Below are 23,992 nucleotides of genomic sequence, written 5' to 3'. Positions count from 1 at the left end.
AAGATAAAAGTTTTTGGAAAAATTTTTAACAATAATTATATGTATTATGATGTATGTACTTAAAACAACTGAAGATGATAGTTAACTGCTATAACGTCACACGAAGTTTTTAAGGGTAATTGTTAAAACTGGGTAAGAGTTTTAAGTACAATAATTATGTTTTATAGTCTGCATACTTAAAAAAAATCTTCCAAAATCTTTTTGGAAACTTAAACTTTACAGCTTTACTAAGTTAAGTTAAATAATAACAGTTTATTGGGTATCTAGGTCATTTTCACATAAGATAAAATATTAAAGGTTAACTACTAAACCTACATTTGTCTGCCTTTGGTTTCTTATATCAAAGAAACTTAAAAGTGCTTAGCTTTATTGATAAACATGTTTTATGTATGCTGAGAAATTTCCTATGAGAAAACATACGTTTCTAAAAGGTCTGTAGACAAGGAAAGTAAAATATATGTTTTCAGTAAAAAGGTATAAAAATGGAAATATTTTTGTTTCTTGAGTTGAGAAAAATAAATTTTTCCTAAAGTACTGGGACAAATTCTGAACGTAAAAAAAATAACCAAAGGTTTGTAAAAGTAAAGCCCTAAAGAGTTTTCTGTATGGTCAAGTTGGCTAAGATTAAAGTAAATCCAATTAAGTAAATAAACTTATATGTCAAAAATAAACTGGTACAAAATTAAAACTTGGTTTCCTCTTTCTTAAAAGGATAATTTTCCTAAACTTTTAATCTGCTCTTGATAAAAAGATTATAAAAAGGCTTTTTTTTTTTTACTATTTTAACTCTGTTTCCCCTTGGCTGTTTCTGTTGTCACTTTGAATAGAGACCTGAACACGGTTTCGCAGGGAACCTGGTTTCCTATCTGAACAAATGTTTTAAAGCTTTTAATATTTTTTTTTTTTGAGGAAGATTAGCCCTGAGGTAACTGCTGCCAATCCTCCTCTTTTTGCTGAAGAAGACTTGCCCTGGGCTAACATCCATGCCCATCTTTCTCTGCTTTATATGTAGGATGCCTACCACTGAAGCGGAATGTGCACACTTAACCACTGCGCTACCAGGCTGGCCCCAAGCTTTTAAAATTTTTCACAAGCTTCCCCACACACAAATATTCAAGTCCTGAGTAAAAGCTTTCTTTTGACCTGGAAGAGGAGGGAGAGTATCTCTGGGGATTTTCAGAGGGCTCCTGGGACTTCTCAGAGAAATTTGCTCTCTTTCTATAAGAAAAATGCTAAACTAATAAGATTTATTTTGTATGTTAGATTACATGAGAAGCATTGTCAAATAAAGTAATGATAATCTTTCTTAAATGGTATTGTGTAAATGAGTGTTATTGATATAACTATTTTGAAAATTATCTAAAATTCTAATCTGTTCTGATTGTCAGCCATAATTCTGGTTATTATCTCAAAGTATTATATGTCACAAGAATTGTCAAGTGTCTTTGTCAGTTACCATTTTTGAATGCCTTGTTATTTGCAGACAGTTGCTGTTTTACTTTGATGTTTGTGCAAATATATTTCATCTTCAGAGAAATTAATGGAAAGGACTCTGGTGCTTACTCTAGAGTACAGGTACTGATAAACATTCAGGTTGTAAAACTAAACTGGGCAGAAATTGCAGAAATCTAACAGAGAAACTGATGACCTCACAAACTGCTAACAAGATTAAGGTTAAGAACCAATTACACAGGACTGAATAAACGAATGAGATGATTATAATTTTTATGGCATTTTCATTGAGATATTGCTGATTTTTTCTTTTCACATTTAAGAAAACGTTTTTGTCTATTCTCTTAAGGAACTATGATTTATAGCAAATGTAAACAAAATTGAAACAGTCACCTTTTTCTCCCTATCTGAGCCCTCCAAAATGTAAAAACTCCTGATGAGTAAGTATTCTTATTCTCATGGCAATATGGTTGTTTGCATAAGTCCAATAAGAATCTGCTCTTCTTATAACAGGACACAATTGGAAACACTGCTTATATTACCAAGGCTTTGACTGGAACATCATATTTGAAAAAAACATACGGGCTTGGATGTAACAAGACAGCTTTTGAGGAATGAAGTTTGACATTCTGGAATAAAGCCATTTGGAAATACTGGCCTGGTACCTTGCTTATGGGTTCAGTGACCTGGTAATATTGAGCAAAGAATGTCACTCCCTCTGGCAGGTACAAGGAATCTCAATATTTTGGGCAACCTCACGAACAGAGGAGTTCACCCAAATCTGTAGGTACTGCAGGCAGAATCTGATGACAAGTCCATTGCTTGGCTTTCCTTGAGAGGCCTTTAAAGTTCAACCTGAGATTCCTTATAAGGTTCCAGCAAAGCAGATTTAAAAGAGCCTATATGATCAATTACTATTCTTGCTGTACCTATGTAAATAATTATGCCAAAGTTATTAAAACTAGACTTATTTTACAAACCAGTTAGTCTTAATTTGGCTATGTCTAGTGAAATTAAGGGTGATTTTAGAGACAAAGATTATGTTTCAATAAAAACTATAATACGCATTTATAGATATTGGATTTTAGTTCTTTCAATTGTCTTTGAAATATTTGTTTTACTTCTGTTAATTGGACTGGATCCTGAATTTGTTTAGTCTCCTGAAATATCTGACTACAAATCTCCAAACTAACACTTTCAGGGTTTTTTTCCCCATCATTTTCATTTGGAGTCATTGAAAACTAAATCTTCCCTTTTTCCTGAAGACTTGCAAACTGAAGCTGAAGGACCTAGTATAAACTTAAGAGAGATTCATGTCCACTGCTGTGTAAATCACTCAAAAAGCTACCTTAGTGCCTGATGACACCATCAAAGACATTTAAAACTGCAAAAGATGCTTTGACCCTACCTTCTAGGAATCTTGATTGGCTGCCCCCTGGGCTCAGAAACTGGCTTATAATTTGCTCCAACAATTAACCTTGTTTTTCTCTTTTTGTTTCTCTATAAAAACTTCTTATTAAATACCTGGTTGCATACTTACATGATACAGGCCTAACTTTGGGAGCCCACCAGCATCACTGCCTTATTAAAAGATTGGTTCAATGAGGTGAAACAACCTGTGCCCTATTTCAGCAGGAAGTAGCTAGATTGGTCCCTGCCCCAAATCCCTCAAGATTGAGGGATGGACATAAAATAGGAGGGAATTGATACAGAGTGATATCAGTTTCCCTACATTAAACCCAGCATATATGGGGTTAAAACCAAAACACTCTTTCCCTGCTTACTCCCTGGCTTCCTGGCTCCAGAATCCACTATCATCCATGGAGACAGACACTGCCAAGGACAAGCACCTGGATTCATTATCTCCTCCCCACAAAGAGATACAGGCTGGTGGGAAAGCTGCTGACCAGCAAGGTCATGGACCCCTCCTTTCTACAAGTAGTCTCAAGCCCAAAGACAGGCTGGTGGGAAAGCTCTTACCAGCAAGGGCATATGCTCCTATTCCTTACCTAAAACCCCAAATAAAAACACGTCTTTTTAGCTTTTTGGGGAGTTTGGGATTTCAGCGTTAGCTGCCCATTCTCCTTGCTCAGCGCTGTGCAGTGATAAAGTTCCTACTTTCTTCCACTACCCCAAGTTTCAGAGTTTGGCTTTCTGCACAATGGGTGAGAGAACTCACTTCAGATTCGATATCAATAGAATGTAGTGGAAGTGACATAAGTTCTAAGTTTAGACTCAAGAAGCCCTGCAGTTTCTCTCTTGCACTAGGGAGCTTCCAGCACTTTGTGAATAAGCTTCACTCAGCTGCTGGATGATGAACACACATGGAAGGAGGCCCAGTAGTCCCAGCTGAACCAGTTGAGGACACAGACATGTGAGGGACCCCCTTGAAGACAGCTGAGCCCAGCCGAGAACATAAAGACTTCCCAAATGGACCTGGCACAGAATCATGAGAAAATAACAAATCATTGCTTGAAGTCATTAAGTTTTGGAACAGATTGTTACATAGAAATATTTGACTGGTACTATCCTCTTCAAAGAAATTCTATTTTCTGGTGATCTCTTTCTTAAGTGCTTCTGTGGCTCACAGACTCCCACATGCCCAGAATGCCACAGGGAGAAGGTTGGAAGAATGAGAGAAAAATTATAGACTGTCGGTGGCTTAGGCACTATGTTATCATTATTCTTATCATTGTTAATATTTATATGGTATAAATATTATAGTATACAGATCTTCCTTGACTTAAAATGGGGTTACATTCAGATAAACCCATCATAAGTTGAAAATAATGTCAAAAATGCACCTAACCTACCAAACATCATACCTTAGCCCTGCCCACCTTAAACCTGCTCAGAACACTTACATTAGCCTACAACTGGGCAAAATCAACTAACACAAAGCCTATTTTATCATAAAATGTTGAATATCTCATGTAAGTTATTGAATACCATACTGAAAGTGAACAACAGAATGGTCATATGGATCCAGAATGGTTGTCATTGTATTGGGTGTTTACTCTCATGATCGCATGGCTGACTGGGAGCTGTAGTTGACTGCTGTCACCCAGCATCAAGAGAGAGGATCAAGTATCATACTGCATATTGCTAGTCCAGGGACAGATCAAAATTCAAACTTTGAAGTACCACTTCTAATGAATGTATATCACATTTGCACCATTGTAAAGTTGAAGAATCATAAGTTGAACCATCATAAGTCAGAGACCATCAGTAGTACATGTCATGATATAGTAGTTATCACTTGGGCATAATTGCTATGTGCCAGGCACTGAACTGTATTTAAACCTTATATTTGTACTTATTTATAATTTTATTTCATCATATTAACTACCGTGTAATAGTTTTCATTCCATTTTACAGAAAATAACCTTAAGGCTTACATATATCTAGTGACTTACCCAGGGTGATGCAGATGCTAAAATCAAAAGCAGTATTAAATACTAATTTATTTGATTACAAAGTCCATCTTTTTACTTTGCTACTCTCTTATTTTTGTGAAGCATGTTTAATTACCGCAAGACTGTCTTGGCCTTTATAGTAAAACTTCACCAGTGCATAATAACTAGAGCTTTATCAGGGCAAAATAGTTGAAAGTTAGAACTAGAGAATTTGAAAATACACAGGTTCTTAGAGAATAAGTGTTAATTAGAACTAACATATGAGTTCTGCCTAAATAATTTCTTAGAGGGCTCCCAATCATGTAAATTATGACAGATCCATTTATATTGACAATTGTAATTGTTAAATCAATGGCATGTAAATCAGTGCTTTTTAAGAAAATTGTTGGACAAAGTAATATTTTAAACTCTAAATTTTATTTCCACCATTAATTTATGAAAAGTGCCTTTCATTTTCTTACTAAACAAAGGCAACATTAGACAAAGGTAACAAATTAGTTTTGTCAAAATGGTACGCCATTCCTCTGAGTCTAATTCACTAATAATTTTACCTTATGTTAAAACTATGATCTGAAGACAGAAGCGACTAGAACAAGATTCATTATGTGATAGCTGGATGAAGCAGGAAGAGGAGAGACAGTCAGGTTGAAGACAGAGAGCGCATCTCCAACCTCCTAGTTAATGACAGTGCCTTGCTTGGACTTCCTGTTCAACAAGGATCTGAGATCTGAGACTGGACCTTCAACTTCTCATCCAAGATACAATTCTGATCCCACATGTTTAACACGCTAACTTCCTAATTTGAGCTGAACTTCTTAAAAAACTGTAATATTAATGGCTGAAATTGTAGAGCTCCATCAAGAATGATTTGGTCTGTTTGCCAAAATCTTAAGTAATTTCTGCAAGATACAAGTCAGGTAAGTTTGGGTCCAGGAAAAAGCACAGAAATGTTATTTAGTGCACGTAGAGGGGAGTGCTGCATGGTAAATGGAGGACATCTCAAGTGAAACGTAAAAACCTCTCTCAGTTCACAATGGCAGAGGCTAGAAAGAATGATAAGGCCACCTATAGGGTCAAATATCTATCCTAGATATGTTAGAGCACTGGATTTTGAATCCACATGGAAAGAGACCCTCTCTCCCAGCAAAGACTCCTGGCTTGCCCTTGTGACATTTTGGCTCTGATACTTACCAGCTGTATGACCCTAGGAAAATTCCTTCACCTCTCTGAGCCTCAATGTCCTTCTTATAAAATGGATAGGATATTAAATTATGACAAGTATATTTAAACAATCCTAGGGAATAATAATTCAGACAAAGATGACTGCTATGTGATTTCACTCATATGTGGAAGATAAACAAAGAAACACAAGATAAGAAGAACAGATTAGGGGTTACCAGAGGAGAAGGGAGTGGAGGGAGGACAAAACGGGTAAAAGGGCACATGTGTATGGTGATGGATAAAAACTAGACTATTGCTGCTGAAAAAAAATTTTTTTAAAGCCACATTAGGAAAAAAAAAAAGAGTTCTAAGAGTTTTTCTTTCCATGTGCAGTATATGTACATTCCTCACAACAACCTAGTGAGAAGCTGTTAATGCCTCCAGCCAAGGACCATGAGGAGCACGCCCATGGATGAACAAGTTGGTTTCATTGTTCACTGCAGTGAGGGAGAAAACTCCCATGAGGAATCATAGGATATCTCAGTAAGAGGGTTTGGAACCAAAGGAGCAGAACTAATAGGAGATATCTATTAAAAGAATTATTGCAAGGAATTAGTTTACACAGTTGTGGCGGTAGAGTAGGCAAGTCCAAGACCCACAGGTTAGGCCACTGTCAGGACAGGCAGGCTGGAACTCTCAGCACAGGCTGAAGCTGCGGGCTGCAGTGGAATCTCTTCTCCCTCAGGGAAGCCTCAGCTCTGCTCTTGAGACTTCAACTAATTGGATCCGGCTCACCTAGGATAACCTCTCTTACTTAAAGTCAACTGATTATGGACTTTAATAATATGTACAAAATATCAATGTTTGACTGAGTAACTGGGGACTATAACCTAGCCAACACATAAAACTGACCATTAAACTCATAGGTTTGGGGTTTGTATTAGGTGATTTTGAGGAAGATTTAAGAAATAGAGATTTTGCTCTTAAGTGAATTGTGTCAGAAAGTGGATGGTGGGGTGGGGTAATTGCGTAATTTTGTATCTTCATAAATCTTACCTAGAAAGAAGGAAGACTGTACTGAGACTGAAGCTGTAATTGGTAAAGAAGAAGCAGCCATTCACATTTTCTAGGAGAGAGGTCTGCTTGGTCATTTTTGTGGTTTGGACAATGTTCATGTTTTGTCTGTGTTCATACATGATTACTGAGTGGCCTTGTTTTCTGTCTGGATCCATCATGGTCAGCGTGGCTGTCTGAAACTGCTGTTCTATGGACCAGTTTGTGTTCAGCAGGAAAATACTAAAACTGAGCTGTGAGTACCAGGCCAGCTCCTAGTATCACCAAGTACCAGGCAGCTCCTGGATGCCAGAAGTTTTTCTGTCTCACCCATTTGTATAGTCTCTGTCACTGTAACATAAGACAGAATGCTGAGACACTAGGGGCCATCTAACAGGAAGAGAATGATTCTGAATGGAACCCCTATTAACTTGTGGCTTCCATAACATACAGAAAATCAATTCTCCTGAAAATAAAAGTATCTCCCTCCAATGACTGCCTTTGACGTTTGTTCAATCCCTCATCCTTCAAGTATCTGGAATTTAATGTGACAGGATAAAGAATACGAAAAGATCCAGTAAGTTAAGGGAGGTAAACCAATTTTTTAAGTCACAGCAGTTCCCCTCATTCCACCTTCAATGTTTGACTTGACATTCTTAAATTAAAAAAATAAAAAAAATAAAAATCACAGAGTGAGCCAGCCAGAACTTTCTTTAATGTATCAATGTCTTCAAATTTTGTTTAAATGTACATAGGCAGCATTAAAACACAGAGCACAAAGAATACTCACTGCAGGGAAACAATTTAGATGAAAGATCATGCAGTTACTGTAGGTAGCACTCACGACATTATAATTCCTTTTATTGCTCTGGGTGCAAATATTGGAGCTTTTGAGATCATGAGAAGAACTTACTCAACTAGATTTATGTAAGTAGAAAGGCAAAGGTATGCCTTGGCCACTGCCAGCAAAGATACCCTTGGTGAGTGGGTCAACTCAAAATTTAGAGAATTCCATATGCACTATGGAAGAAAAAGAAAGGGAGCTAACCCACATATGGAAGCCAAGGAAAGGGGAGAGGATGAGGACTGCCAGGGAGGGGGATCAACACAGGGGAGAATTCTTGGAGATTTGTAACCCAGAAAATCCTGAAGGACACCATATTAGTGATGACTTCATCTATCCATTGAGACTGACCTTCTAGCCACCAGCAGGCATACACACATGTGAGGAGATTCTGATTTAATACCCTCCCTTCTTTCATAGAAAATTCCCTCAGGTCCACTCTGAAAGGGAGCTGCAGCAAAACCAGGGGATTTCCCAATCCCTTCCAGGCCTCTTAGTACAAACTTTTCAAGTGGCAACTGAAGTGTAATCATAGGGGAGTTTTGTGATTGGCCAGAAACTGATCTGGCAGAGTTTGGTTTGGGTGTCTTTACAGTTCCTTCTCGGCTAGGTCCTCACCGTTGCTCTATAACTCAGAACAGCAACTGCTGAGCCCACCTTGAGAAGAGGATGATCCTAAACAGAGCTCTGATTCTGGGGGCTCTCAGCCTGACCACCATGATGAGCTCCTGTGGAGGTGAAGACATTGTGGGTGAGTGCACAGTTGAGGGATGTGGAAACTAGTCTTGGGAAACAGGAAGTTGGAAGGAAAAAGATAGAAATTGGCACAGAAATTATAGAGACTCTTTAAAGGCGTTCTCAATATTAAGCAGATTTAAAAATTATGATTGTTCTTCCATCAGGAAACTAGAATCTGAAACCACTTTTTCCTACCTGCTGTTGCAGAGTTCACCAAGGACATTATTCTGTTCCGGTTATTGGAGCCAGTGAATATAGCCCAGAGAGCTCTATGGCATTCATTCATGATTGCCTCAAAGATGAGGGATGTTTTCACAAGTGGATGTTTTGCTACTAAAATTTCCTAAACTATTGCTCCCAAATTTCTCTGAACAACTTTTGGAGGTTTTTGTATATTTCTCCTCTAGTTCATCTTGGGGTAAATAGTTCCATGTATTACGTATGCGAGGTGGATTTAAAGAAAGTATCCTTTTCTTTGTCTCAGATTTACATAAATTTCCATGCTGAGAACTGGCACAGGTGGGGAGTGGGTAAGAGAGCTCAGCTGAATGTCCTTAGACAAGTCATTTTACCACATGGCCCTCACTTAATCTCAGTTACCTCATATGTGTCACCTCACACATAATCAGATATGATAGGTAAGCAGAAATGCTTTCCACATAATGAAAACATATATAAATGTTGATGATCATTTTTGTTTTTTAATTACTGCTCTTACAAGAGTAGCTTCATAATTTTTCTTTAATAAAGTAGAGAATATCTTTATTTCTATTTTTAAAATGAGAACTTTATGTTGAAAAGCTTGATGAATTAAATTATATTATTCTCAAATCCTCAGCACAAATTACCTATCTTTCTCTTTATCTAATGGAGACCTATAAGAGAAAAACTGAGCAAGCACAGATGAATTATTTGGTCTCTTAGGCCCCTCTACCTTTGCTCTCCACCTCTTTCCACCCTCTCTTCATACATTTCCTTATCCTCCTTTCCTACCAGGATCCATCTCTGGCTCTTTTCCCCGTTGTTTTATTGACATGAAGAGTGGGTTTGTAAAACCCAAAGTTAAAAGCTAAATAGTTGAAAGGCAAAGTGAAATGAAGATTAATCTTCAGCAACTTTATTAACCATGACTGCTCTCATTCTAATTTTGTTTGGTAGTGAAAGTTTCACTTGCTTCTTGAAAGCACTTCCAATATTTCTTTCTTCAGTGTCATATCAGAGTTCTCTGCTCAGACTCGGCTTACACACTAGGCACAATGGGCCCAGTGCGAAGGGCCTACAATGCCTATAGGGACCCATAAAAATGTTTTAATTTATTTTAAAATTAGAAGAAAAAATGGACTTTCAGGGTAGAAGAAAATATTTTAATCTTTAATCTAGCCTGCATTCTATTTGTCTTTGTACCAATTTGGTCATTAAAATATGACTTTTAATATTTTTATGGAGGAAGGTACCTACCAAAGAAACAGTGCTTAGGGCTCACAAGTCGTAATGCAGCTTTGGTCACTGCTGATCCTGACTTTCACATGGTTCTGCTACCTCTGTTCCTGTCAGTCTTCCTCAAAATCTCTGCATTCCTCAAGAAGAGCAGTTGACATTCAATACACATTTTTAAAATTTTTCTTTTTTTTTTTTTTTTTGAGGAAGATTAGCCCTGAGCTAACATTCACTGCCAATCCTCCTCTTTTTGCTGAGGAAGACCAGCCCTGAGCTAACATCCATGCCCATCTTCTTCTATTTTATATGTGGGATGCCTGCCACAGCATGGCTTGACAAGCGGTGTGTAAGTCTGCACCTGGGATCCAAACTGGCAAACCCCGGGCTGCCAAAGCTGAACGTGCAAACTTAACTGCTGTGCCACCAGGCTGACCCCTCAGTACACATTTTTAAGCACACAGTGAGCTAAGTTTTGGGGATTCAAAAATGAAAATACATGCTGCCTCCCTCCTAGAGGGTGCACAGATTAATGATGGAAAGAATATGATGCAGTAAAGCAGAAGGACCACTGCTGAGCAGGACAGTGGCCCCAGCTGAGGCTAAAACTATAAAAGTGAATTGCTTCAGCTGGCCCCACAGTGTGATGTTCTTCATCAACAGTTGGCAGCCCAGGACAAGTACCAGAAGAAAAGAATGATTGCATACATTCATATTTGAAAAAGGAGTCAAGAAGATTCCTTGCAAGGATAAGGAGTCTTTGTTGGAGAACCTTTAAAGTGATCAACCGAGGGGGTCATGCTGGGTATGGAAGAGAGTGAGTGTGGTGAGGAACAGACAAACTTGGAGAGCAAGACATTGGGATAGAAGGGTTGGAGGTCACGCTGTGGTCAAATATGCATAATAAGAGACCTTAGCTAAAAAAATTGGTAACTAAGGAGAAACTTCAAGAAAATTGGAGGTGTCTGGGAAATCCTAAAATATAACATCATTTCAAAAAGAAAAACAGACCCCTTCAAAGACCAAGGAACATGGAAAGATAATATAGTTTGGTTTGATTGGCAGATGTGGTATTTGTGGAGGATGTTGATTTTAAGTCTGTCGATTTTCTCATCACTGAACTCACCACAGTATACCATATTGGCTCCTTTATTCACCTGACTCTCCCACTATTCAGTAAGCTCCATGCTGATTGGTATTTTAGTCTCTGCTCCTCAAGATGTCTGCAACCTCATTGATGCTCAGTAAATGAGAAAGATAGGAAAGCGGAAATAGTAAAAGGCTCATATACGTCTTAACAAAATTATCCAGTTAGGTTCATTTGGGTAGAGTCATACTGCACTGGCTGCCTTTCTGCTCTGGCATCCTCAGATAAGTACACTATCCACTCAAGGAAAAGGGCTATAATTTACCTTGAGTCCTCAATGAATATAAGTGTTGAATCAGAAAAAGGAGAGGTTTGGGGGCCAGCACGGTGGTGCAATGATTAGGTTCGCACATTCTGCTTTAGCAGCCTGGGTTTTCCCAGTTTGGATCCGAGGTGTGGATCTACCCACCACTTGTCAAGCCATGCTGTGGCAGGCCTCCCACATGTAGAGGAAGATGGGCGTAGATGTTGGCTCGGGGCCAGTTTTCCTAAGCAAAGAGAGAAGGGTTGGTGGCAGATGTTAGCTCAGGGCTAATCTTCCTCCAAAAAACAAAAATAAAAATAAAGAATAAAAAAACAGTTTAAGGAAAAGGAGAGGTTTCGTAACCTCTTTCGAGAGAAAAATAGGAGTAAGGAATAACAGAAATCCAAAATCCAATAAAGCTTCCATTTTTTATTTCAGAAAGAATCAGTTGCTCTCCTTTAAGGATCACTACTGTTACAAAACAGAGAACTGAGAAGCATTATTTTTTATATATTTTGCAATATTGTCACTGTCATTGTCATAATCTTTCTTATACCCTATAGCAGTTAGAAGAAACTCTTTTAAAATAAGAAGATCCTGTGTGCTTTTCCTTGGTTAAAAAAAAAAGAGGAAAAGAATCCCTGCGTACAAAATATTCTTCTCTGAGCCAGTCCTCAGGGGAGAGGAACCATAATGAATGCCTTATTAACTGATGAAAGGATTAATTGAGAGAGTAAACTTATGAAGCAGAGGGAAGTACACTGAATCTCTGGGGAAGAAAGCTAATACTATGATAATTCATTCACTCCTCCTTTCACCACATTACATTCTCTATCATAAGCCTATGATGTTCCAGGGACTGAGCAAGGCATTTAGGGAATAGCAGTAAACACAGCCTGTGAAGTTCCGCCTCTGTGAAGCATACATTATAGTGGAAAGACAGACTGCATTCTAAACTGGACAACTAGCAACACCGAGAGTAGAAGGAAGCAGATGCTGGGAATTTTGTCTAGAGACTGTGCCAAAGATGAAGCCCACAAACTCTGTTTCTTCTGTCACTTTGTTTAATAAAGTTCTTTTTTCCATTTTCCACCCTCTTGTTCATCACCCTCACTCATCAGCTGACCATGTTGGCTCCTATGGCATAAACGTCTACCAATCTCATGGTGCCTCTGGACAATTCACTCATGAATTTGATGGAGATGAGCAGTTCTACGTGGACCTGCAGAAGAAGGAGACCATCGTGAGGCTGCCTCTGTTTAGTGATTTTAAGAGTTTTGACCCACAGTTGGCACTGAGAAACATAGCCATACTGAAAGCCCACTTGGACTTCATGATTAAATGCTCCAACTCTACTGCTGCTACCAATAGTATGTGTTTACCACTCTGCCTCTCTTTACTGAATCTACCCCTTCATACTAGGCCTCACTCCCTTCTTCCCTAGGAATAGATACCTTTCACTACTCTATAAAACTCTCTCCTTTCCAAAGAGTATTCAGATCTTCTCCTCGTGATTATGGAACCGTCCTTCTCTCCCTTCTTACAAATTACATATTTCCACATAATACAAAGATCCTTACTCCTAGAGCACAACCCTTGATTCTTTCAAGGAGAGGTCCCATTGACCTCCTAGCTTAACAAGCAGGTACATTGGGAGAAAGGGACAGAGATAAAGCAGAGGCAATGCATAGTGGCTTCCAAGCAGAAAGGAAGCAAGAGCTCTTCTGCTATAAGATGGGGAAATGTTTGTGGGTGGGCTCCTCCAGGATGCAATGCGGAACATCACGGCAGAACCATCCGCAATTCATACCAATGCTGTTTCCTCACCATAGAGGTTCCTGAGGTGACTGTGTTTCCCAAGTCTCCTGTGATGCTGGGTCAGCCCAACACCCTCATCTGTCTCGTGGACAATGTCTTCCCTCCTGTGATCAATGTCACATGGTTGAGGAATGGGCACTCAGTCACTGAAGGTGTTTCCGAGACCAGCTTCCTTGCCAAGAATGATCATTCCTTCTTCAAAATACATTACCTCACCTTCCTCCCCTCTGCTGATGATATTTATGACTGCAAGGTGGAGCACTGGGGCCTGGATGAGCCACTTCTGAAACACTGGGGTATGTATGAGTCCACCCCTTTTGGAACATTCTTTTCTCTGTCAAGTCCAGAGCATCCTTCCTATTGTCCCCTAACTGTCATGGTCCTAAACTTAATACTTCAAGGGTTTCTAATAGACTTCACTCTCCTCCCTAAGCCCCATGCCCCAAGTCTTTGCAGAACCAACCCCTCCCCACTCATCCTGTGTACATGCACAGGAACAATCTGTATTCTAACTTCTACAACTTTACTTTCACAGAACCTGAGATTCCAACCCCTATGTCAGAGCTGACAGAGACTGTGGTCTGTGCCCTGGGGTTGGCTGTGGGCCTCGTGGGCATTGTGGTAGGTACTGTCTTCATTATCCGAGGCCTGAATTCAGGTGATGCCTCCAGACACCAAGGGCCCTTGTGAGTCACATCCTAGAAGGGAAGGTAAGGTTTCAGATTATTAGACTAGAGACACAGTAGAAGAGGAAGGAAGGTGGGAGGAGGTTGTGGACATAAATGTGGTTGAAAAGTTGTAGAACTGGGAGACACCATGATGATGGCATGGGAAAACCCTTGGATTCATCAATCTCATGTCTGTCCTGTTGCAGGTGCATTGCCCATCTGTGACAGCGGAAGAGTGGACATGCTAGATGACCTAGCACTGCTTTCTGGCTAAGTTCATCCTATTCCTTCTCTCCTCCTATGTTCCTCCTCTCACTTCTCCTCTGAGACTTAAGGTGCTGTATCCTCTCAGTGCTCACATATGCTTTGAACTTCCCCTGACCTCCTAAATGTTTGTCTTTCCTCAACTGTTACCTATTATGGGAACCCTGGAGTATCCCACCCAGCTACCTAATCCCTCAGTGACCCTGAACTAATATGTCCATGGAAGCAATAAATCCCCCTTTATGAAGCCTTTATTGAATTGTTTTCTGTCTTTCATCTGATGGCTGACCAGAACCATGGCACCTTACGCTTCATTTATTCTCATTTCCCAGATCATGTTTAATCTGGGAAATTAAGCAACACAGGAGCAACCAAGTATAGACTGATAATATTTTCATATCTTAGCTGAGGTTAACATTTCTCTCTTCCTTTTGTTCCCACCCTTGGTCACTGCCACTCCCCCCCCCCCCCCAATTCAGACATCAATGAAGGTAATATATACCCTCTGCATTTGGTGTAGTTTTGTTAGAAGAGACATACAAAATCCAAGAAAGAAATCTGTACTCATTTTAATGTAACTTTTAAAAGTTATGGCAGAGAAATAAGTAAGGAGAAATAAATTTTGAACATCAAAAGTATCCAAGGTCAAAATTGGTTTCCAAATTTTTTTTTCACCATGACTGATAATTCTGTATTTTAATCTTATATTCAACAAAACAGCCTTGTTTTCATCTTATCTAATCTTATTACCTTGTTTTCTCTTATTACAATAAGAACATAGGTAGCACTCATACAAACACATCCAGTGCATTTATACTAACAAAATATGACTTTTTAAAATTAATTAACTAATTAATTTTTTATTGCAGTAACATTGGATTATAACATTATATAACTTTCAGGTGTGCACCATAATATCTTTTAAATACCACATAGATTACATCATGTTCACCACCCAAAGACCAATTATAATCCATCAGCAGACATGTGTGCCTAATTTTTCAAGAATGAATGATATGAGAAGCTTTCTTCTCCCCTCCTCACATTTGAAGAGATAAGAATTCCCTAGGCAGGAAAAGAAATGGAAGTTAGAGCATTAAAGTAAGACAATAATGCGGGTATCTGAGAAGGGTCAAATACTCTGTCCTTGCTTAGGATTAGTAACAAAGGGAAAAGGGATGAGAGTAGAAACCACAAACATACTTAGGGTCCCTAGAACACAGTTGTAATTTGCTTCACCTCCTACATGAATCCTTCCTAGACAAGCCTTTCCTGTGCCACCATGGCATGTCAAGGACAATAGAATGAAGATGGCTGCAGGATGTTTCTAAGCAGATAAGCCTAAGTCAGCTTCACTGAATCCCTGTGTATCATGTATCCTGGGAAACAGAAAAACACCCCAATATCCCCAGCCATCTGCTCCTCGCCCATCCTTGCTAAAGAAAAAAGCCTGTGAGAGAGAAATCCCAAGAGAGACAACATGGTTGAGATAAAGTAGCAGTAGCTTGGTGCTGCATCCTCCTCTATATTCTCTGTCTCCTAATGGAAACTCTTGCAGAGGAATGGATCAACAGATGGGACTCTCTGGCTCTCCTGAGTGTGTCCAAGACCTCACTTTTGGGAGTGTATGTAACTTGACTTGAAGTCATTTTACCCCTTCAAATAGTTTTAGGCATATTGCCTCAGTCTTTCCACTCTGCAATTAGTGAGTCTATACATTGCACTTAGGAGGGTACTATGGGACAGCTATAAAATGTATGAGACCATCCCTGTCCATGCTGTCTGCATCAGTGAGCTTAAAATGTAATTGGGAAAAAAGACAAAATATTAACAAAATAATTGATACAGCATAATTTGATGCAAATAAAACCTAAAACCAAATCCAAATCCAGTACTCAGCACTTTATAGCCAGTATCTTAAACTTTATAACATTAGGTAAAGTATGTAACATTTATGAGTCTTATTTTTCTCATCCACAATGTGGGAGTGATAATTCTTTCCTTGCAGTTATTGGCAGAATTTGAATAATCTGGACACACAGGCAAAGTCTTATACATAGTATACAAATACATAAGAAAACATTACCAGTTATATCCATAATTCATTAAAAAGAATGGATCATGTATGAAAAGCAGTTTTGTTTTTCTGAGCCCTTTAATGACTTAGGAGATTCAAACATGGAGCAATGGATGAATTTCTTTCCATATGTTAATTGGAGAATTTTTTCCCAGAATGAGCGAGGCTGAGATTGGGTATGGCTGAGAGATCAGATAGGGTATAGTGGCCAGTGACATATCATTGGTGAAGGGGCTGCTAAGAGACCTCTCAGGGAAAGTTGTAATATTTGACTTTGCTTTTTTTTTCTCTAAACTATGTACCCTCCTTATGGTCCATAAGTTTTTAGTGAAGCTATGTTGTATGCAACAGACCTTTATGCTGTTTACTTCGGGGAGGAGGTGGGGAAGATTAAAAGCTACCTGTGAGGTAGAAGTAAGAAAATAATTAAAAATGCAGACTAGAAATTAATAAATTCAGGGAATCTGAACTAGAGGTGATCATGAAAATGTAGGTAACATAATACAGAAGATTTTTAGGGCAGTGAGACTACTCTGTATGATACTATAATGATGGATACACGTCATTATACATTTGTCCAAACCCAAAGAATGTACAACATCAAGAATAAACCCTAATGTAAACTACCAACTTTGGGAGATAATGATGTGTCAGTGTAGGTTCATCAATTGTAACAAATGTACCACTCTGGTTAGGGGTGTTGCCAATATGGGAGGTGACGCATGGTGGGCTGGGGGTATACACGAATCTCTGTTCCTTCCACTTAATTTTGCTGTGAACCTAAAACTACTCTAAAATAAAGTGTATATATTTAAAAGAAGAAAAGATCAGCAATTATGATCCCAAATGTATAAAATTAAAATTTTAGTATGGAAGTAAAAATATAGGTCACCTAAAAATGCATAAATGTGCTGAGAAGTTTTTGTCAAAAGGATTTCAAGTAAATTTCAATAGTTCATGAGATAAAAACCCTGAAGTTTGGAGGTGGTGGTGTGTGTGTGTGTTATAGTAATATAAGGATTTTATTGAATGGCATTATGACCAGTGTCCCAGAAATATACTAATGCTGCCTTACTGAGACTCCTTCCCCATGAAGTAATAAGGGAAGCAAATTTAATGGTAGTTCTATTTTGTTAAAGGGATTCACTCATAAAGTCTTCACATAATTTGTAAGTAGCAGAATTAAAATTAATTCTAAAAAGTAGGAGCAAATGTTACTTTTTATCAGCCCTAAGTTAAAACTGGGATCATCACATGATATTACTATAAAAAAGTTGGAAATCAGTCCTCATGACTTTTAATTATGTGATTCTTAAACAGTTATTTGAGTTATTTGAATTATTTCAGATTGTGTGCATAAAGTGTCACTTTATTAATATTTCCTATCACACTATTTAAAATTTGCATAATTAAAAAATCACAAAAATATATCAGGTTTGTACTTACCACACACAAATAAAATATTAAATATTTTACTACAAATCAAGCACTTCACACACAGCCTGGCACACAGTAAGCAGTGAATAGATGTTAACAATTGATATTCTTTTTATTTTCTGGAGCCCAAACCACAAATCTCAGAGTAAATGACACCACACGGATGTAACCAATAAGATCTAGAGTATGGGAAGTTCTACTAAGCAAATAACTCCATTTCTACAGCAAATAATTTGCAATGAAAAATAGAGAACAGAGAAACTATACATTAAGAAAAGTAGAAATATATTAACCAAATGCTAGGCTTTCATACTCAAAAATATTTTAAAAAACATATTCAAAAAATATTTGGATTCATATTCAAACAAAATGACTGTTAAAAATTCTTGTGAGATAATCAGAAAAACTGAACACTGTGTTAAGGAATTATTTATCTAATTTTAGGTGTGTTAACGACATTATTGTTATGTTTGTAAAATCATTATTTTTTCATAATAAAATATTTATTTTTATACTTACATTTCTAGTTATATGATGTCTGAGATTATCTTCAAAATAATCCAATGTGCACATAAGATTAAGTCAATGGGTTTACAAATTGCCCGTGAATTCTGGCCAAGTGGCATAATGGTTAAGTTCGCACACTCTGCTTCGGTGGCCTGGGGTTCTCAAGTTTGGATCCTGTGCGTGGACCTACACACGACTCATCAAGCCATGCTGTAGTGGCATCCCACATAGAACTACAAGGATTTACAACTTGGATACACAACTATGTACTGGGACTTTGAGGAGAAAAAAAAAGAAGAAGAAGATTGGCAACAGCGCTTAGCTCAGGGCCAATCTTCCTCACCAAAAAGCATACCTAAAAAAAAAAAATTGTCCATGAATTAATAATTGTTAAAGCTGGACTGTTGATACATGGTACTATTCTCCCTACTACTGCATGTAGTTGAAATTTTCCATTATATAAAGTTTAAAAAAAATAAAAAGTACTCCAAGAAAGCCAAAAAGAAGTAGGCAGAGAAGTATTCTGTTTGAAGTTATGTTGGTTTTTAAAGTTTTCCTCATTTTTATAACACTTAGGAAACTCTGAGTATCCAAATGCTAGTCTAGGCTACAGGAACATCTCAGAAATGAAACCCTAGATAATATGTATGCAACAAGGAATAACAGCAAAGGAAAGAAAAGTAACACTCCCTTTATTATTGGCTGGACTAAGCCCCAACTTTGTTAATATAGTTGATAATTCAGTCAATAATGCAAAAACGCTCACTCAGTATCAATGTTGTGATACCATACTACCTTCTGAGTGTATTGAAACAATGTGAAAACAGATGCATTCATTGTCTTCAAAGAATTTACCCTCCAGTAGAGGGAAATATACACATATAAAATAATTCCACAAACACAATTATAAACTCTGAAGGATTTATAAAGGAAAAGAACACAGTAACATTGGAGAGTACTGCACAGAAATCAGGTACAGTTTGGTAAACTTTAGAGGAAACTTGAAGAAATGGTATCTTGAGATGAAATAAGATGGTGTATGTATGTGAAGAACAAGGTTAAGGAGGGGAGAGAAAATGTTTGAGAAAATCTTGCAATATGAAAGAGCAGAGAATAAAATGAAAAGTATCACAGATTTAGTAGAGAAAGTTCATGTAAGAGAAAACAAGTTATTTAAAGTCTTTCTAATTAGAATTCTTAGGAGTGAAAAGATATTGGATCTATAAAAGTAATAATGGGGGCTAAAAATTGGAAAATTTCACACTCCATCCTATGAGACCCCAAGGCGAAACCCCTCAGCCTCATCCCTGTTGGTCCTGGACATTCCCACTGTCACTTAGGGCCAGGCTTTGGAGCTGACACCCGTGGCCAGTAGGTGGGTGAGATGTCACTGGGCTTTGGTGGCTAGGGTCGGGGCCAGGTCAGTCCTTCCTGCTACTCCAAGGTGTGAAGAAGCTAGAAGCCCTCAGCTCAGTGTGAACCAGGGGTGGGGACCAAGGGGGGCCCCACATCGCTGGGCAAAAACTCTGTGCTAGGAAGATCCAAGATGGCGCCGTGAGGAGTCCTCTTTGTCTCTCCCCCTTCCAGTTTACAATTATTTGGACACTTATCGCTTGACAAAGGATATCCAGACAGCATCTCAGGACGTCTGAGACACCCACGCGACTATACATCGGAAGGCGGACGGACTTTCCTCCGGGAGGATGTGGAAATAGCTGAAAACTCTCCGACCCCGACGAGCAGCCTAGTACCCGCAAGCGGCTTTCTTCCAACGGACGCCCCCAGAGGATCTACACACATCTAGGGCAGGAGCAAGAACACAACAGAGGAGCGACGGTGGAAACAGGTGACCAGAACCCTACCTAAACCCCCCGCAATTACTCCTAAACGCAGAGGGAAACTTTGGAGTTGCACACCTGAGACCACGGGGAGAGTCTCTCCCCGCCATTGGTGGGGAGACCCCGCCTGGTGCTCTCGGCGCCCAGAGGGTCCCAGAGAGAGTCGCAGAGGGTACGGAGGTCTCCCAGCTGCCGTTGCCCGCCCCGTGGGACTAGGGATTGCCGGAGATCTCGGAGAGGACCGGGGCTGGGGGAACTTTCAAAGGCCGGCTCAGCGACCCGGACGTGAAGCACCAGAGTGCCGCCCGGGCAGCAGACAAAACTCTCTGTCTGCCATTAGCAGAGGGGCCATGCTGAGCATTCACGGCTCCGGGAGAGGCCCGGAGAGAATCCCAGAGGGCAGGGTGACCCCCAGCTGCCGTTGCCCGCCCCGTGGGGCTAGGGATTGCCGGAGATCTCGGACCGGGGCGGGGGGAATTTTCAAAGGCCGGCTCTGCGACCCAGACGGGAAGTGCCGGAGTTCCGCCGGGCAGCAGACAAAACTCTCTGTCTGCCATTAGCAGAGGGGCCACGCCGAACATTCACGGCTCCGGGAGAGGCCCGGAGAGAATCCCAGAGGGCGGGGCGACCCCCAGCTGCCGTTTCCCGCCCCGTGGGACCAGGGATTGCCGGAGATCTCGGAGAGGACCGGGGCTGGGGGAGGTTTCTAAGGCTGGCTCTGCGACCCGGACGGGAAGTGCCGGAGTTCCGCCCGGGCAGCAGACAAAACGCTCTGTCTGCCATTAGCAGAGGGGCCACGCCCAGCATTCAGGGCTCCTGGGAGAGGCCCGGAGAGAAGCCCAGAGGGCGGGACGACCCCCAGCTGCCGCTGCCCACCCCGTGGGGCTAGGGATTGCTGGAGATCTCGGAGAGGACCGGGGCTGGGGGAGGTTTCTAAGGCCGGCTCTGCGACCCGGACGGGAAGCGCCGGAGTTCCGCCCGGGCAGCAGACAAAACGCTCTGTCTGCCATTAGCAGAGGGGCCATTCCCAGCATTCAGGGCTCCTGGGAGAGGCCCAGAGAGAAGCCCAGAGGGCGGGGCGACCCCCAGCTGCCGTTGCCCGCCCCGTGGGACTAGAGATTGCCAGAGATCTCGGAGAGGACTGGGGCTGGGGGGAGTTCCAGAGACCCAGCTTCGTAGCCTAGGGGGAAACCCTACAGGCTCACAGCAGCCTTAGGGAAAGCCTCTGCACAGCACCAGTAGAAGGCACCCAGCCGCCAGCCACAAGGCTGGAAGACCCCAGGGCAAAAGCAGCATAGCTAGGTGTACTAACCACAGACTGTAGAAGATGCCAATAGCTGTCCTGCGACCCATAGAGGACAAGTGAGATTTTGTGGGTGCCGACAGCTACGGAGTGACAAATATAAGTGATCCCACCCCTGCCCGCTGGAAAAGCCCATAACACCATTGCAGACCCCAAGGAGAGAGCACATCTAGGTGGGCTGCAACAGTAGGCACCTGCAGCCTGAAGCCCCCATGTGACGACCCCCAGGGCAGAGGAGGGAATCCAAAGGGCCACTGTGGCTACGAAGAGGGGCCCAGGCCCACTTAGCAACTACGGACAGGGTTCCTGGTTGGTGCAGTATAAACAGCTGCTCCCCCACCACAGCAGCTGAAACAAGTGAAAGGAGCAACTAAACTCTATCTCCATGTGGAGGCACAAATCAACAACATCAAGCAATATGAAAAAATACATTAAATCTCCAGAACAGAAAGAAAGTAACAAATACACAGAAAACAATCCCAAAGAAAATGAGATATATAACCTAAATGATGATGACTTCAAAACAGCCATCATTAAGATTCTCAATGAGTTAAGAGAGAATTCTGACTGACAACTCAACGAGTTCAGGAGCTATGTCACAAAAGAGTTTGATACGATAAAGAAGAACCAAACAGAAATATTGGAAATGAAGAACACAATAGAGGAGATTAAGAAAAAATCTAGATGCTCTGAACAGTAGGGCCGATAATATGGAGGAAAGAATTAGCAATTTGGAAGATGGCAATATAGAATTGCTGCAGGCAGAGGAGGAGAGAGAAGCAAGACTTAAAAGAAATGAAGAAACTCTCCGAGAATTATCAGACACAATTAGGAGATGCAACGTAAGGATTATAGGTATACCAGAGGGAGAAGAGAAGGAGAAAGGGGTAGAAAACCTATTCAAAGAAATAATGGCTGAGAACTTCCCAAATCTGGTGAGGGAGATGGATCTTCAGGTGACAGAAGCCAATAGATCTCCAAACTTTATCAATGCAAGAAGACCAACTCCACGGCATATAGTAGTGAAGCTAGCAAAAGTCAACGACAAGGAGAAAATACTAACGACAGCCAGGCAAAAGAAACTAACCTACAAAGGAACCCCCATCAGGCTATCAGCAGATTTCTCAGCAGAAACTTTACAGGCTAGAAGAGAGTGGAATGATATATTCAAAAATCTGAAGGACAAAAATCTACAGCCGAGAATTCTCTACCCAGCAAAAATATCCTTCAAATACAATGGAGAAATAAAAACTTTCCCAGATAAACAAAAATTAAGGGAGTTCATTGCCACAAAACCTCCTCTTCAGGAAATCCTCAGGAAAACCCTCATTCCTGAAAAATCCAAAAAAGGAAAGGGGCTACAAAACCAAGAGCAGAGGAGATAAGTAGAAGGACAACAACAGAGAGTAGCAGCTCTACATCAGAACAGATTAAACCATGGGACGAGAAACAAAGGAAACTGAAGAAAACCGGAAAACAAGACACAAAATGGTAGTGGTAGGCCCCCACATCTCAATAATCACTCTAAATGTAAATGGATTGAACTCCCCAATCAAAAGACACAGAGTGGCAGGATGGATCAAAGAACAAGATCCAACAATATGCTGCCTCCAGGAAACACACCTCAGCCCCAAAGACAAACACAGACTCAGAGTGAAGGGATGGAGAACAATACTCCAAGCTAATAATGAACAAAAGAAAGCAGGGGTCGCTATACTAATATCAGACAAGGTAGATTTCAAAGCAAAACAGATAAAGAAAGATAAAGAGGGACAGTATATAATGATAAAAGGGACTCTCCACCAAGAAGACATAACACTTATAAATATATACGCACCCAACACAGGAGCACCAAAATTTGTAAAGCAACTCTTAATAGAACTAAAAGAAGACATCAACAACAATACAATAATAGTAGGGGACCTCAACACACCATTAACACCAATGGACAGAACATCCAGACAGAAAATCAACAAGGAAATAATAGAATTAAATGAAAAATTAGACCAGATGGACTTAATAGATATATATAGAACACTTCATCCAAAAACAGCAGGTTACACATTCTTCTCAAGTGCACATGGAACATTCTCAAGGATTGACCATATTTTGGGAACCAAAGCAAACATCAATAAATACAAGAGAGTTGAAATAATATCAAGCATCTTTTCTGATCATAATGCTATTAAACTAGAAATCAACTACAAGAAAAAAGCAGAGAAAGGTGCAAAAATGTGGAGACTAAACAGCACGCTTCTCAACAAACAATGGATCATTGAAGAAATTAAAGAAGAAATCAAATATTATCTGGAGACAAATGAAAAGGAGAACACGACATACCAAATCATTTGGGATGCAGCAAAAGCAGTCCTAAGAGGGAAATTCATCGCAATACAGGCTCACCTCACTAAACAAGAAAAAGCTCACATAAGCAACCTCAAACGACACCTAAAAGAACTAGAAAAAGAAGAACAAACAAAGCCCAGAGTCAGTAGAAGGAGGGAAATAATAAAAATAAGAGCAGAAATAAATGATATTGAAACAAAAAAGACAATAGAAAGGATCAGTGAAACAAAGAGTTGGTTCTTCGA

At 40.1% G+C, this 23,992-nt stretch overlaps 2 protein-coding genes across 2 annotated transcripts in view; one reads left to right on the top strand and one right to left on the bottom strand.

The window, feature by feature from the left end:
* The window catches only part of LOC106833849 (boLa class II histocompatibility antigen, DQB*0101 beta chain), a 240,209-nt gene that overhangs the window by 199,130 nt on the left and 17,087 nt on the right, over positions 1 to 23,992 (bottom strand). The window lies entirely within an intron of this gene.
* Positions 8,413 to 14,493, top strand: LOC106834625 (HLA class II histocompatibility antigen, DQ alpha 2 chain-like). The gene is made up of 5 exons (XM_014846381.3): positions 8,413 to 8,677; positions 12,611 to 12,859; positions 13,322 to 13,603; positions 13,843 to 14,017; positions 14,182 to 14,493. The coding sequence occupies exons 1-4, from the start codon at positions 8,596 to 8,598 to the stop codon at positions 13,995 to 13,997; spliced, it is 768 nt and encodes a 255-aa protein (XP_014701867.3). The 5' UTR covers positions 8,413 to 8,595; the 3' UTR covers positions 13,998 to 14,017; positions 14,182 to 14,493.

This window comes from Equus asinus, chromosome 8, assembly GCF_041296235.1.
Source record: "Equus asinus isolate D_3611 breed Donkey chromosome 8, EquAss-T2T_v2, whole genome shotgun sequence".
Classification (NCBI taxonomy): domain Eukaryota; kingdom Metazoa; phylum Chordata; class Mammalia; order Perissodactyla; family Equidae; genus Equus; species Equus asinus.
The sequence above is the reverse complement of the archived record's forward strand: the minus strand, read 5'-3'. Positions and strand labels throughout refer to the sequence as shown.